At 39.1% G+C, this 13260-nt stretch overlaps 2 protein-coding genes across 3 annotated transcripts in view; one reads left to right on the forward strand and one right to left on the reverse strand.

Annotated features, from left to right (window-relative positions):
• Window positions 1-9142, reverse strand: part of tstd3 (thiosulfate sulfurtransferase like domain containing 3) — a 28155-nt gene extending 19013 nt beyond the window's left edge. Inside the window, exon 1 of the mRNA XM_080307859.1 lies at window positions 9109-9142. Within this exon, the coding sequence (XP_080163985.1) occupies window positions 9109-9127 (19 nt within the window). The 5' untranslated portion in view covers window positions 9128-9142. The remainder of the gene's footprint in view (window positions 1-9108) is intronic.
• usp45 (ubiquitin specific peptidase 45) overlaps window positions 1-13260 on the forward strand; it is a 42791-nt gene that overhangs the window by 16553 nt on the left and 12978 nt on the right. Inside the window, exons 6-8 of one of the 2 annotated variants that reach the window (XM_026183566.2) lie at window positions 4106-4254; window positions 6935-7030; window positions 7243-7373. In XM_026183566.2, the coding sequence (XP_026039351.1) occupies window positions 4106-4254; window positions 6935-7030; window positions 7243-7373 (376 nt within the window). The remainder of the gene's footprint in view (window positions 1-4105; window positions 4255-6934; window positions 7031-7242; window positions 7374-13260) is intronic. The other variant, XM_026183568.2, reaches the window with a different exon arrangement.

Below are 13260 nucleotides of genomic sequence, written 5' to 3' on the forward strand. Positions count from 1 at the left end.
CAACAAGTAGACATGCTCATTTACACACTCTTACTCCCACTCAACTATCTCTTCTGCTCAATTGTCCATACGTGCGTAAATGTCTCTTTTCACACCTTCTCAGTCTCACACCAAAACTCCAAAAATACACCGATTTTTTTTTTTTCCCTTCGATCAGGCCATGGCCTTTCCTCATCCCCACTTGTTTTCCATGCATTGTATGTGATGACATATGGGAGCTCCCTTATGGCTGCATATTGAAATTGAAAATAGGCCTCCAGATGTTGCCAGCACAGAGAGCCAGATGCATTTAGCACCACTGGGTGGAGCGTCTCAGCAGCATGTTGTCCCGACAAGCTGAACCTCGCCCCTGCCTTCTTGATCCCAAATCTAGAGGACAAGCTTAAATACGCTTGCTTCATTTCTCATCAGCGCTAAATATTTTCTGTTAAAGCAATATAATTTAAGGCAGCAGCATTGGTGCAGGCAAGAAAATACAACGGAAAAAAAAACTATGCACTGTGCATTGTGACAGAGTTGTTGTGGTATTTCTTCTCAAATCTATGTAAAAGAAAAGCTGACCTTTTTTTTAGACACTGTTTAGTGGAATTTGATTTAGTATAAAATGCAAATTTTTAAGGCCACAAATAAAAGTCCAAGGCTCACATTCCACCGACTGTGACCAGGACGGTCGTTTTAATGCCCTTGGCCTTGGGGAGGGAAAGCTTGCTTGGTAGCGGCCAAGAGTGGGCTTACCTATCGCTGTATGTTGAATAGCTTTTTCAGTAAACATGCACAAAGAGTGATTCTATAAATTCAATATGTGCAAATGCAGGGCCATTTTGTTTTGAGGAAGAGAAAGGCAAGAGCAAAGGTGCAGGTTCTTTTAAAGGTTTACTGTTGTATTGAATTTCTCGGTTTGGACATAAGCAGGTTCAGGCTAGTGACCTCGCTGCTAGCTTGCTCTCTTGACTCGCTTATATGTATAAAGTGTTCATGGACCAAACTCTCTTTGTGTTTCTCTGCAATTATTGGATTTCTCAACAGCCTTTGGACCTGAAAGTGCTTCCATCAGTCCCTGCAAGAATTTGCCATTTTGTAATGAAATGTCTTATTATCAGCTCAGAAGAGAGGTTATATTTTCTATGCAGTAGGAAACTCATTGAATTTTTTTTTTTTTTACGTCAACTGTTGTAACTTCTGTTCAGCAATATTTTTTAAATACGATTAAAATGACATGAAAATCCTTTGACTCTGAATTTTTTTAATACTACAATAACAAACTATTAGATTTTTTTTTAAATCATGCTGGCGTATTCACAAATTCTTTACACTGAGGACTGACTACTGCTAAGAAGAATTCAGTTCTCAATGTTAATAGAATAGAATAGAATAGAATAATCCTTTAATTGTCCCACAAGGGGAAATTTGGTTGTAACAGCAGCCAAAAAGACATATACAAACAAACAGGACACAGGACACGGAACAGAAACATACACAATTGGATAATATGGATGCCATTCAGAGCGTATTGCAAATGGCATATTTCAATTGTCCTGTACTGCATCAAAGAATATATTTTAGCTTTTTACAAACCCAGCTTGAAAGATTGCTGCAGTCTTGGTCATAACAGGGATTGTCCGTGTTCACTTCTATCACTTGTGCCTTACTCTGACCACAGGGGGGGGGGATCATCTACAAGATGATCTGCCTCACTATAGCGTACTGGGCTAAAGACTTTGGCCACTATTTCTATATATACTACTAATTTTCTAGAAAATGGAAAATGGTTGTTGTGGTTTATTTAAATGGTAAATGGCCTGTATTTGTATAGCGCTTTACTTAGTCTCTATGGACCCCAAAGCACTTTACACTACATTCAATCATCCATCCATTCACACACACATTCACACACTGGTGATGGCAAGCTATATTGTAGCCACAGCTGCCCTGGGGCGCACTGACAGAGGCGAGGCTGCCGGACACTGGCGCCACCGGGCCCTCTGACCATTTAAACATATGCAAACATAAAGGAAAGTACAGGATACAAATCAAAAACTGGGTTTGTACAATTCTAACAAGTTCATGTGCTCATTATTTTTTAAGAAGCACTCCAACACAATCCTCTGAAATTTAGCATTAAACCATGGCAGAGCCTCCAGCGTGCTTTTAAGACGGCTGTAGACACTGTGGTAAATCTTTCCTGACCTCTGTAAATACTGAAAAGATTTTGACTAATAATTTCACATATTGATTCATCACTCCATCAGTACTGTTGCCACTGATCTTCAGTCCAGTTCTTGTATAAGCCTTTTCTCCCTGTTTCCGTTCCTTAAGAATGGCTAACTGCCAGCAACACTTCCAGTGAGACCATTTCTGATGAGGCTTTAGTGAACAGTAGAACTGAAGGGTCAGATGCATCATATTTCTTTTTGAGCTATGATGACTTCTTAGGTGCATCATACCTAGATATTTTATACCAAGTTTTCAGCTAATAGCTCTTTGGTAATCACCTTGATGGTGCAAAAAGTTTATTATATACCTGTCAAAACTGTGATTCTGACATTATTCACACATTCTAGTGAAGAAAAGGAAACAAATTGTGTATTGCAACAGGCTGCTATTACAGTTATCTGTTATGTATGGATACAACACTGGTTCATCCTTAATTTAGGTGCATTTTTTTTTCTTTTTAAGTGGATTAACAAAGAAATAAACAAAAACAAGAAAATATTCCTCTAAAAAATGAGTGAAAAAAGAGCTTCAGAAGAGTTTCAGAAAGCCTGGAGAACTATTGCTCAAGACCAGTTTAAAAGATTACAAGAAAGTCTGGTTGCTGGGAAGCAAAATATAAAGAAATGAACGGTGGCTCAATGCTTTTGCCCTTTACTGTTTAAGGCAGAAAAACAGATCCTGTTAATGAAAATCCCAAAGTACTAGGACTAAATAGACAAAAATATGATGAACATCAAGTTTCCAGATCATTAGAGAAATTAAAGAAAAGCTTTCTCCTGACAGACAAACAAATAAATCTTTCAAAATATTCATGAATTAATTTGACAAATGAAATGCACTCTGACTGAAATATCTTCTCATTCTTCACTGCAAATAGGTAATGTTAATTAAAGAGTAGTACATTTTTGAGTTGCTTGTGTGTCTCATTCCTGGCTTGGTTATTGTTTAGCATTTAAAATAGTCTATTTTCTTCTTTAATACCAAACAGAACACATTCATTGTTTCTCATTTCAGTATTCAGCTGTGTACAGTGATCGTTTTAGGGAGTTGATAATGGCTACATTGGTATTCTCATTACTGCTGGTTCACTGCGTAGACCTCTTTCTGTGCCTAAGGCTGCTAAATTAAAAAAGCCAATCTGTAGAGGATTATGGTGTGTTCCCACATCGGCGTTTGTTTCTGAACAACAGCTGCGTTTTACCTGAAGAAGCTGCAACTGTCACATATTTATGTTTTTTATTTATTCATGATTTTTTACCATGATAAACTCCAAAAGTAAGATGTCATGTTAAGAACAATAAGTTAACTAGTGAAGAAGACTAGCATGTGTCAGTAACGTGTTATTGTTGACCCATCATGGTTTTAGCTATATTGCTAGCTGCTGGCACGCCATCAGCCCACACTGCTCCAGTACTAACTCTAGTCTGTCCCCAGCAAGCTGTATGCCACTGTTAGATTCTGACCATCTGTGTCTTACTTTCTGTGGAAGGTTAGTTTTCATTGGTGATCAGGAGTAACAGCTGGCTCTGGAGAGCCATCTCTCCAACCCCAACCCCCACTCCTCCACCACTAACCAGCGGAAACTTCTACAGCTGTCATCTGCTTTCCCAAATGACCCAGCTCTCCTTCCAGCTGCCATCCCAATACCTTACTCCCAGTCCCAGTTTTGGTGCAAGGCAAAGTCTTTTTTTTTTCTTTCTTTTTTTTGGCCAGTATTCCAGGACAATGGAAATTTGTTCAAGACCCCCACTTCACTTGGTGCATCTTGACTTCAGTCTTGTTATGAAAAATAATATTAAGGTTTAATTCAAAACCACGTGCACACTATAATCCTGCCATTTAACTCTAACTTATAGCCTTTTACTGTACCTCTTTGTTTTATGTGTTCCAGCAGTATCACCCAAGATCATAAAACTCAGAGAAGAACCACCAGATTATGCTGACCCACCAAAAGGCAAGAGCTCAGTCAGCAGTGCTTTGGTCCCTGTTAAGGGAATCAATAACCTTGGTAACACCTGCTTCTTCAATGCTGTTATGCAGGTTGGTATTGCTATTCTGTTTCTGTTACTCGTCCTTGATGATTTTGTTTTTACTTGAATCTTACTCTTTTTATAATATTGGGTCAGAACTCAAGAACTGAGAAACTTTTGCCATTAACAGAACACTAAAATATTCAGAAGCATTGTTTTTGGCATACAGCTCCCAAGGAAAGTGACACCAGTGGCATCCTTTAAAAAGAAAGAAGCCATAGATAGTAAATGTGCATGAACTCTTGGACATCTGTGGAAGACAAGAGTGGTGGATGATCATAGTATCCTTTCTATGGTAAAGAAGAACTGCTTGAGAACATGCAGCCAGGTGAAGAACACTGTGAAGGAGGGAAAAAACACAGGGTGTTCACCACGAGTTGCAAACAAGTGATCTGTGGCCTGAAGCATACTATGATCTGAAAGACAGTAAAACTCGTATCAACTATATTGTCAGCTCGCTTTCAACAGTGTTGACTGGTTGGTGTTTGCAACTCAAAGATAAGTTAAAACATATTCTGAAAGCAATCCAGACACTTTTGAAGGTAATGAAGTGAACTACTGCAATGGCCAAGTCTATCACTTACTTGCAATACTGGAAAGCCAGAAAGACCTTCAAACAACTGGAGACCACTACAGCATAAAGGCCTGGAAAAGCATCACAAAGTATCAAGCTCCTCCTTTAGTTAGGTGCACGGATTCTAAACATCAGGGAGTCATTGCTTTCAAAGGATACTCAACGTATTTAAAATGGACATTTTATTTTAGACCTTACATTGGAGACCTTGAAAATGGATGACTCTGGACAAAATATAGTTGTGATTCCTCTGTGGTTGATGTGATATTGGCATTCAAAGCCAAGATTATGTAATTTGAATCACTGTACAAATATTTCCAGACTTTACTGTACACAACTGGCACTCGGTTGGTGCAGAGCACGTTCACAGCACAGCACAGCTATAGAGCCCTCCTCAGTTTTTCCCTGGTCATGTCATGGTGACTGCAAACTGACATGCCTCTTCAACAATGAAGCTGTTTTTTTTCCGCCATTTTGTTAATCACCCTCAGGGTCTCCCTCGTTGATTGAAATTCGAGTGAGCGTGCTTTACATGCTTTTCCCTCCCTCTCCCTGTCTGTTTGTATTGTCTCCTTGAAAATTGCAATCTTTCTGGTGAAAACACATAATTGTCAGAGGATGAGCTGTGTCTGTGTTCACAATGCCAGCTCCATTGTGTGTTTTCCATAGCAACAGTCTTTATTGCCAGGATGTGACAAAACAAATATCTCTTGAAAAGGGAGGAAAAGATGCTTCTCTAACATGAAGGGACAATGACTGCTTCAAGCAATCTCCTCGCCAAGGATCTTCTCTGCATTTAATTCATACAGATCATAGATAATTTTGCCTTTTTCAGTGATAAACTCGACACAAGTTTCTAAATCATACTAAAATGGAGAAAACATTGTTGCGCAGCTATTTTAGTTGACTACATGATATTGCCACAAGCTAAGTGCAGAAACATTTTTATATCTCTAAAACATTATAGCTTTTCTTGTTTCTTTGCCTTATGAAAGAAAATGTTAGAATCTGTGGTTTTGATCAGTTGGAGCCACTTCTTTAATGTACAATATTCTCTAGTTAAAACCAGTTGATCTAATGCACCTGATGAATATTGTTCCCCAGTTGAAATCAGAGGCAGAGTGTCAGATATGGTGGGGGAAATCAACACAGCTTGGTATTGTGTTATTTTGTATGGATATAAAAACACCAAATATCAATATTTTATTAAATAAATTCTAATACTTAGAAAAAAAGAGGGCCCACCTCATTTACCTCATCTGAGATAATGTTAGCTAATTAAAATTAACCGAAAAACCATCCAACACTGGACACACTTGGTTTGACAAAGCTACCTTCAGTCACACAACTACAAAATAGGATCTTCAGTACATTTTTAAAAATTGCCCTTTTTTCACATTCTGCATCTTGTGGTGAGTAAATGGTTGCTTAGACCTTGAGAGTGTTAGATCCTCACAACAACTTTTGATTGCAAGAGGCAATGTTTCCGCAAACAGTTCCAGTCTGACTTGGACCGACTGCAATCCCTCTGAAAGATTGTCAAAAGTGTGAAAATAATTTCTGTTTAATTCATAAATACAGACAGATTGTCTGCATGTTGCCATCAGTCTGAATGAGTCTTTGTCACTGAGGACAACTCCATAGGATTCAACTGGCTGCCAAATGGTTGTATACTGGTTATATAAAGCAGGAATGTTGCTAAGTCCAAATGTAATGGTTAAATGTGAATTTCACATGTGAGTTTTAATGAGTTATCACAGCTAATTGCTGTACTGTCATAAATGATTGCAAGTAATTGCCAACTTGACCCAAATTTAAATTGCAGACTGATAGCAGACTTACTGGCAACATTTATGGCAGGTTTTAGTGACAGTGTTGGTGTGCTTGACCATTATTTACAACAAAACCATAACATGAATGAAACAGATACTGACAAAGTCTAACTTTGAGGACATAATTTGCAGTTGGGGAAAGGTGACAAATCACAATAGATGTTATTGCAGTACTCAGTATATTGCAAAATGTTAAACTGCATTAATATTGTATAAGCGAGTCCCACCTTTAGAAAACGATGACCCCGCTTAACAGTCTTAACATGATTCTGTTTTCCTCACAGAACCTGTCCCAGACACACATGCTCATTGACCTTATCCAAGAGGTGAAGGAGAAGGGGTACAAATTGAGGATCTGCCCCCCTCCAGAGACAAATCTGGTACAGCTTATTATTCTCATTAATAAAGGAGAATTATGCATATTTTAATATGCATAATTACAGAAATTTTTGAATGCTGTTAGAACTTAGTAGTAGTTAAAATTGAAGTATTTTCATGTTTTCTGTATTTCTGGCCTTATTTCATAAACAAGATACTAATTACTTCAAATAAGAACAACATGTTTTACTTTCATGTGTTCTTCCTATTCCAGAGTCCACTAACAGTAGTGCTGCCCAGTCCAGAACCCTTGACTGCCGCCATGTTTGCCTTCCTCCACAACATGAAGGATCCAGGGAAAGGCTGTGTCAATCCCAAAATCCTCTTCAACCAACTCTGCCAAAAGTAAGGCACAACCTTTCATATCACCTGCTACTTCCTGTGAACCCAGAGCCTCTGCTTTATGTGTCCCCTCATCTGTGGGGAACATGAGAAGTAATGTAAGCTAGTGAAGCTGGAGCAGAGGCTATGTTGATTTGAATATTTTCATTCTGAAGCAAGCAGAGTTGGCAAAAGCAAAGGCATTCTGTACTTAAGTAGAAGTACAAATACTACTGGTAACAAATACTCCAGTAAAAGTTGAAGTACTGATACAACTTCTATACTCAAGTAAAAAAGCACAGGCTCAGAAATGCACTTAAAGTAAGAAACTTCTGTGGAGGATGCTTCTATTTTTATGCAAGGCTAACTGAACCTTGTGCTATATTAACGTAATGATAACATAATCTCAGTAGATTGAAATCACTTTCACTTTCGTCTAACTTTTTTCATTCTAATGATACTCATCTTGAATCAGAAGACAAAGAAGGAAAATAAAAAATGTGTATCTATTTTCTGTTGCCTACACTGTAGAGGGTCCTGCAGAGTATGTGGCAGTCTGAAGTCTAATCACTACCATCTATTCTGGTCCTGCCCAAAAATTAGGGTTAGGCAAGATATCCACAAATGTTTGAAAAAGATTTTCTGCACACAAATCCCCTTTGATTTCTTATATATGTACTTAGGCCTCCCAAATATAACTAATCCAGCAGATAAATATCTACTGAGAATTATGTTAATGTCAGCTAAGAAAACCCTGACAAGAAAATGGCTCCAAGCATTGGAAGGAATACAAGAACTGCACCATACTGTCTACCAAATATTTATAATGGTGAGGCTCACTATGTCTTTGCAGCTTTAAAGAGAGAAATTCAACAAACCCTGGTTTAAGTGGACCCAGTATATTAAAGAGATAAGAAGTAATTTTGTCTAAATAGCTTACCTTACCTAGTAAAACAACTATGAGGTGGAAAATGCCATCAAGACTGGGCCAGCTGTTTCCACCGGTCCTACTGTTCGGTTTGTTGGTTTCTTTCTTGTTTTTTTTGTGTGTGTTTTGTTTTGTTTGTGGTTTTTTTGGTTTTCTTTTCTTTTTTTGCCTACAATTAAAATCACAACCAGATATTTATTTAAAAAAAAACATTTTACATAAAAAACATCTGGAAAATTCAATCGGGACATACCACTTCCATCTTGCTACAACTTTGAGGAGTTGAAATTGTTTGTCATATGTTTGTCTCCAATGTTTAGCAAAATTGCGTATGGACAAATACTATACATATAAATGCCAGGTTTCTTATTTTCAGGAATGTTATAACGCTCCTAATGTAAATACTTTGTGCAAGATAATCAATAAAAACTTACAAATATTTAAAAAATGTAGGGAGTAAAAGCAAAAAGTAGGCAGAAAAAAAAAACAACTTGCATATATCTGAAAATAGTACGTAAGCACAGTAAAAAAGTATCTGTACTTTGAGTACACAGATTTTATTGACAAACCTTTCAGACATTTTGAACTCTGGTTGTGTAATTGCGGACCTAAAATCACCAATCATCATACACCAGCTTCAGACTCCTGCCAATGTTTGGTTTCAGGGTCAGTGAAGCCATCAGAATTCACCATAATTATTGTTCTCCATCACCACTGCAGGAGCCACAGTTTCCACCTGCTTTCATCCCTTTACTGCAGCAGTGCACACTTTTAACCAGCCTGACCCCAGTAGCACATGGTCTCTGCTGAATGCCTTTCACACACACTAACCTTGACGTACACGGAACATGCACTCAAATCACTGTACCGCTGTAGCTAGCCATTTGTAGTTCTCCTGCTTCTCTCCACATGGCTGTGCCACCTGTGTCGCATTTGATCCAAGGTCTGACAGACTGTGTGACAGGCAGACCTTGCTCTTACATGAAAAGTGTGGGTGTCTGATTGGCTGACTTATTGGTTGAGCTTGGTACCCTGCTGGTTGGGTCCACCGTGTTTGTGTGTATGGAGGGGGGCTGGGGCCTCACACTGTTTAGTAGTGCAGGTGGATGACCAGAGCATTTGACGTTGGATGACTGGATCGTTCTCTGGTGCGGCTTTTATAGTTATTCTGGTACCTAGCTTTTATCAGACAGACCTCTGTGGGTGTTTGTGTAGTGTGTGTTTGTGGGATGCCACCTCACCTGGCACCACCTCGCCCTGCAACGCATGCAGGCAATTATGCATTCAGACAGCAAGCACTGCACACTCTTATGCACTCATACATGTCTAATTTCAAGTAGAACTAATCTATTCCACTAAAATACATTTGAATAGACAGATTTGACTTTAAGCTTCACCACACTTTATGCTACTCTTTGTTTAAACTGTATCAAATGATTAATCTATTCATTTTTCCATACAGCTTTATTGTAGTACAGTAAAATGACAGCTTTAATACATTGTTTTTATGCTTCAAATGGCAAAGAGGTGGGAAACAGGGGATATGTTATTTTATTTTATTGCTCAATTACAGCGTTCATGTTTATTCCCAATGACAATAATATTTGATGCACTTTATTATCAATGTTTTGTTTTTATAACTTTTTTTTTTTTTAGGTAAATTCAACTCACATAATCTAATACAGCGGTCTCCAACCTTTTTTGCGCCACGGACCGGTTTATGCCCGACAATATTTTCACGGACCGGCCTTTAAGGTGTCGCGGATAAATACAACAAAATAAAACTAGTACCAGTACCGAAAAAAAGAAGATTTATTCATAACACGCGTGAAAAGACCCAGGAAAACAGAGTTAACGATCAAAACGATAACAAAATAACGCTGAAAACCGATAAAAACCCTGAAAACCATACATTGCACACCTGAGCCTCAACTCTCGCAGCCCAGTACCAAACGACTCACGGACCGGTACCGGTCCGAGGCCCGGGGGTCGGGGACCGCTGATCTAATGGATAGAGATATAAGCATTCAAGTTATTGTATGTTGTAGCCTTTTACAGGTATGAAGTTTATGTAGACTTTTTGCATCCCATGGTGTAGTGGTTAACACATTCACTTGGCAGGTGAAAAGTTGCTGGTTTGCTCCAGCCAGAGACATAAATCCCCTTCATGGTTGCGTCAAACCAAACGTGCAGAGCTATTCGTTTTGGTGAACCCCTTGTTTATGGCAAGGAAGCAGGGATGACTGTTTTTGGTATCGCCATCTTGATGTCTTGAAGCCAAATTATCCAATTCAAAAAGTGAGGAACACTGAAGTAACGCATTCATCACACATCGCTTTGAAGCTGACGGACGGTTGTTTGTGGATAGCCAGGTTCCAGTGGTCTGGGCGAGCCTCTAATGTATGTACTATCACCTGGAATTGAGAGAAATTTTTCTTGGGTGTCGCCCACTTCCCATCGCCAGCAGTTATTTTGCTTGTAGTCACTTGTCTCTGGTCACAATTGCTGCAGATTCCTTTCAGGCTGTATGTAGTGTTCAATATATATTTATTTTTAATGAGGGGTTTTGTTTTGTCTGGGTTGTTTGTTTTTTTTTGGGGGGGGGGGTTGTTTTGGGTTTTGTTTTTGTTTTTTGTTTGTTGCTTTTTTGTTAGTGTTGTGATTGGCAACTTAACTTTTTTAAAATTTACTTATACACCACAGAACATGCATGATTCTGAGCCTGATGATAGCCTGCGCTATCACCTGTTTTTAGACGACTCCTCACAGCAGCCTATCTACATTTACTCAGGCCTAAAGCCTTTGATCTGAAAGGCCAAGGCCAAGAACTGCTTGTTTACTGGGACATTTTTCTTTCTGTTGCAGCGACCTTTACAGTACCTGTACTCTGAAAATGTCCTGCCATCCTCTGCAAGTTCTTCTCACTCAAAGAGGATTGGGTCTGCCCTTGGCCTGTGAGGGCTAACAGCGCTTTTATCATTTCTTTATCAGTCTTTCCCTGTATGTTTGTGTTAGCACACTGCATAATGGGGCCTTCAGTCTGTGATCAGCACAGTTTAAATGGTTTTTTTCTACTTAGCAGGGGTTAATGATTATAGCCATGGCTGATCCAGTGTTTTACAGTATTCCCACGCAGAGCAGACTCTGATTTAGGCTTTACTCTCGGTAAAGGGAAGTAAATCTGCAGGCTGGAGCTGTTGTGCTTTGAAAATAAGGTAGAAGTTGGAATAAACAGCACTAATCTTCTGAATTATAATGACAAACACAGTCTGTTTCCGACACCTTGAAACAGCCATATGAGTCAACCTACTCTACTCAGCTCATCCTGAAGTCGAGCCCATTTTTGTGTTAAATGTGCGTGTGTTCACATGGATTTGACCTTAACCAGCTGAGTACCCCACAGCTTGCTTCCTCATCCTCCTGCCAACAGCACGGGGTCTGGTCTGTGCTCAGACCAGTGCCAAGCAGTGTGTGTCGGACGGCCAGCACCACACTCTGTATCTGGTGCCAGTGAGGGTCCCAGCTTGTACCCAGTGTACTACAAAGCCAGTCAGTGGCACAACTGGGAAAAAAAAAATTACAGACACAACTGTTTGTCTGTTTTCCTTTTTGGACCTGGACTTGAAATGTCTTAAGTATTAAAAATGACAATTTTTTGAGAATTTTCATCATTAATGTCCATCACTTTATCTGGATGCATTCGCTACACATGTGTAATGCACAATCTGGAGGAAAAAAGGCCACACAGAGGGCATTCATCAACACCTGCTTCTTTCAAGGACTGATTCCATTTTCAGGACAGCCACTGGACACTCTTGTGGTGCAAAAAAATGAAAAGTATGCTGGCTCTCTTCTCTGTCCGTGTACTGTGTCCACATACTCACATCTTTCAAAAATTGTTCATAAATAAGCCTTGTGAGAAGCCTTTCATCCCTGATAGAAATAGCACATGACAACAATGGATCCCATCTAGTGCTGGCATCCAGGTCACTTGCACATACAGCACACACCACATTAAAAGAAGAGAGACAGATTCAGAGTTGGTATAAAAATAAGAATAATAATTTTGACATGTGCACATATTCAAAGCTGGCATTGAAACTTTACATCCTTTCCCTCAGCTCTGCTGCTCTCTATCTGGTTTGTGAACACAGGACACCTTCGAATAATGATGTTGAGAGCTTCATGATCAAAACCAGAAAAATATGAATTAAAAGTACAAAGCCAATCTTTGATGGCGGTTCAGTGATTTTTTTTTCTTTGTATTTTTTCCCTGTTGCACTAGAATTTTTGTGCGTTTTTATGGAATATTTCAATAGGCATAAAATCTTTTTATATTACAGTTTCAAACATTGTGCCATTTCTCATTGACGAATCAACCTTTAAATACGTTACTGTGTCATGATATATGAGTTTTCTTTCTCTTATACAGCACTAGTATGTCAGCATCAGTGAGGGTGCATTGGTCTAATCCATGTAGTCAGAATGAATGTTTTTGGGGGGTTTGTCTCTCAATTTCCCATTAGTGAAGTCAGTAGTTAAACTAACAATGTTCTCAGAGTGACAACAAATGTTTATTATTTTTAATTTGAAATTATTCATAGTGTTTAAATGCTGCAGTGAATGCAAACATTGAACTGCAATGTTTTAAAGTCGTCTAAGAGTAAAGGACTAATAATAATAAACGTGTGTGTGTGTGTGTGTGTGTGTGTGTGTGTGTGTGTGTGTGTGTGTGTGTGTGTGTGTGTGTGTGTGTGTGTGTGTGTGTGTGTGTGTGTGTGTGTGTGTGTGTGTGTGTGTGTGTGTGTTCGACTTGGGGGGAGCTTGTGTGGCCTTGTGTCTGGTACTAACTCATCCGGCTATTAATTGTGTTAGCACCGCAGCTGTTTGTATTGGCCAGATTGAGAGCAGGGCTACAGGGCCCTTCTGCTTTGTCTCCACTGGGATGAACTTCCAGACCTCCTCATTCCCACTGATACCAAC

This window comes from Astatotilapia calliptera, chromosome 11, assembly GCF_964374335.1.
Source record: "Astatotilapia calliptera chromosome 11, fAstCal68.1, whole genome shotgun sequence".
Lineage (NCBI taxonomy): Eukaryota > Metazoa > Chordata > Actinopteri > Cichliformes > Cichlidae > Astatotilapia > Astatotilapia calliptera.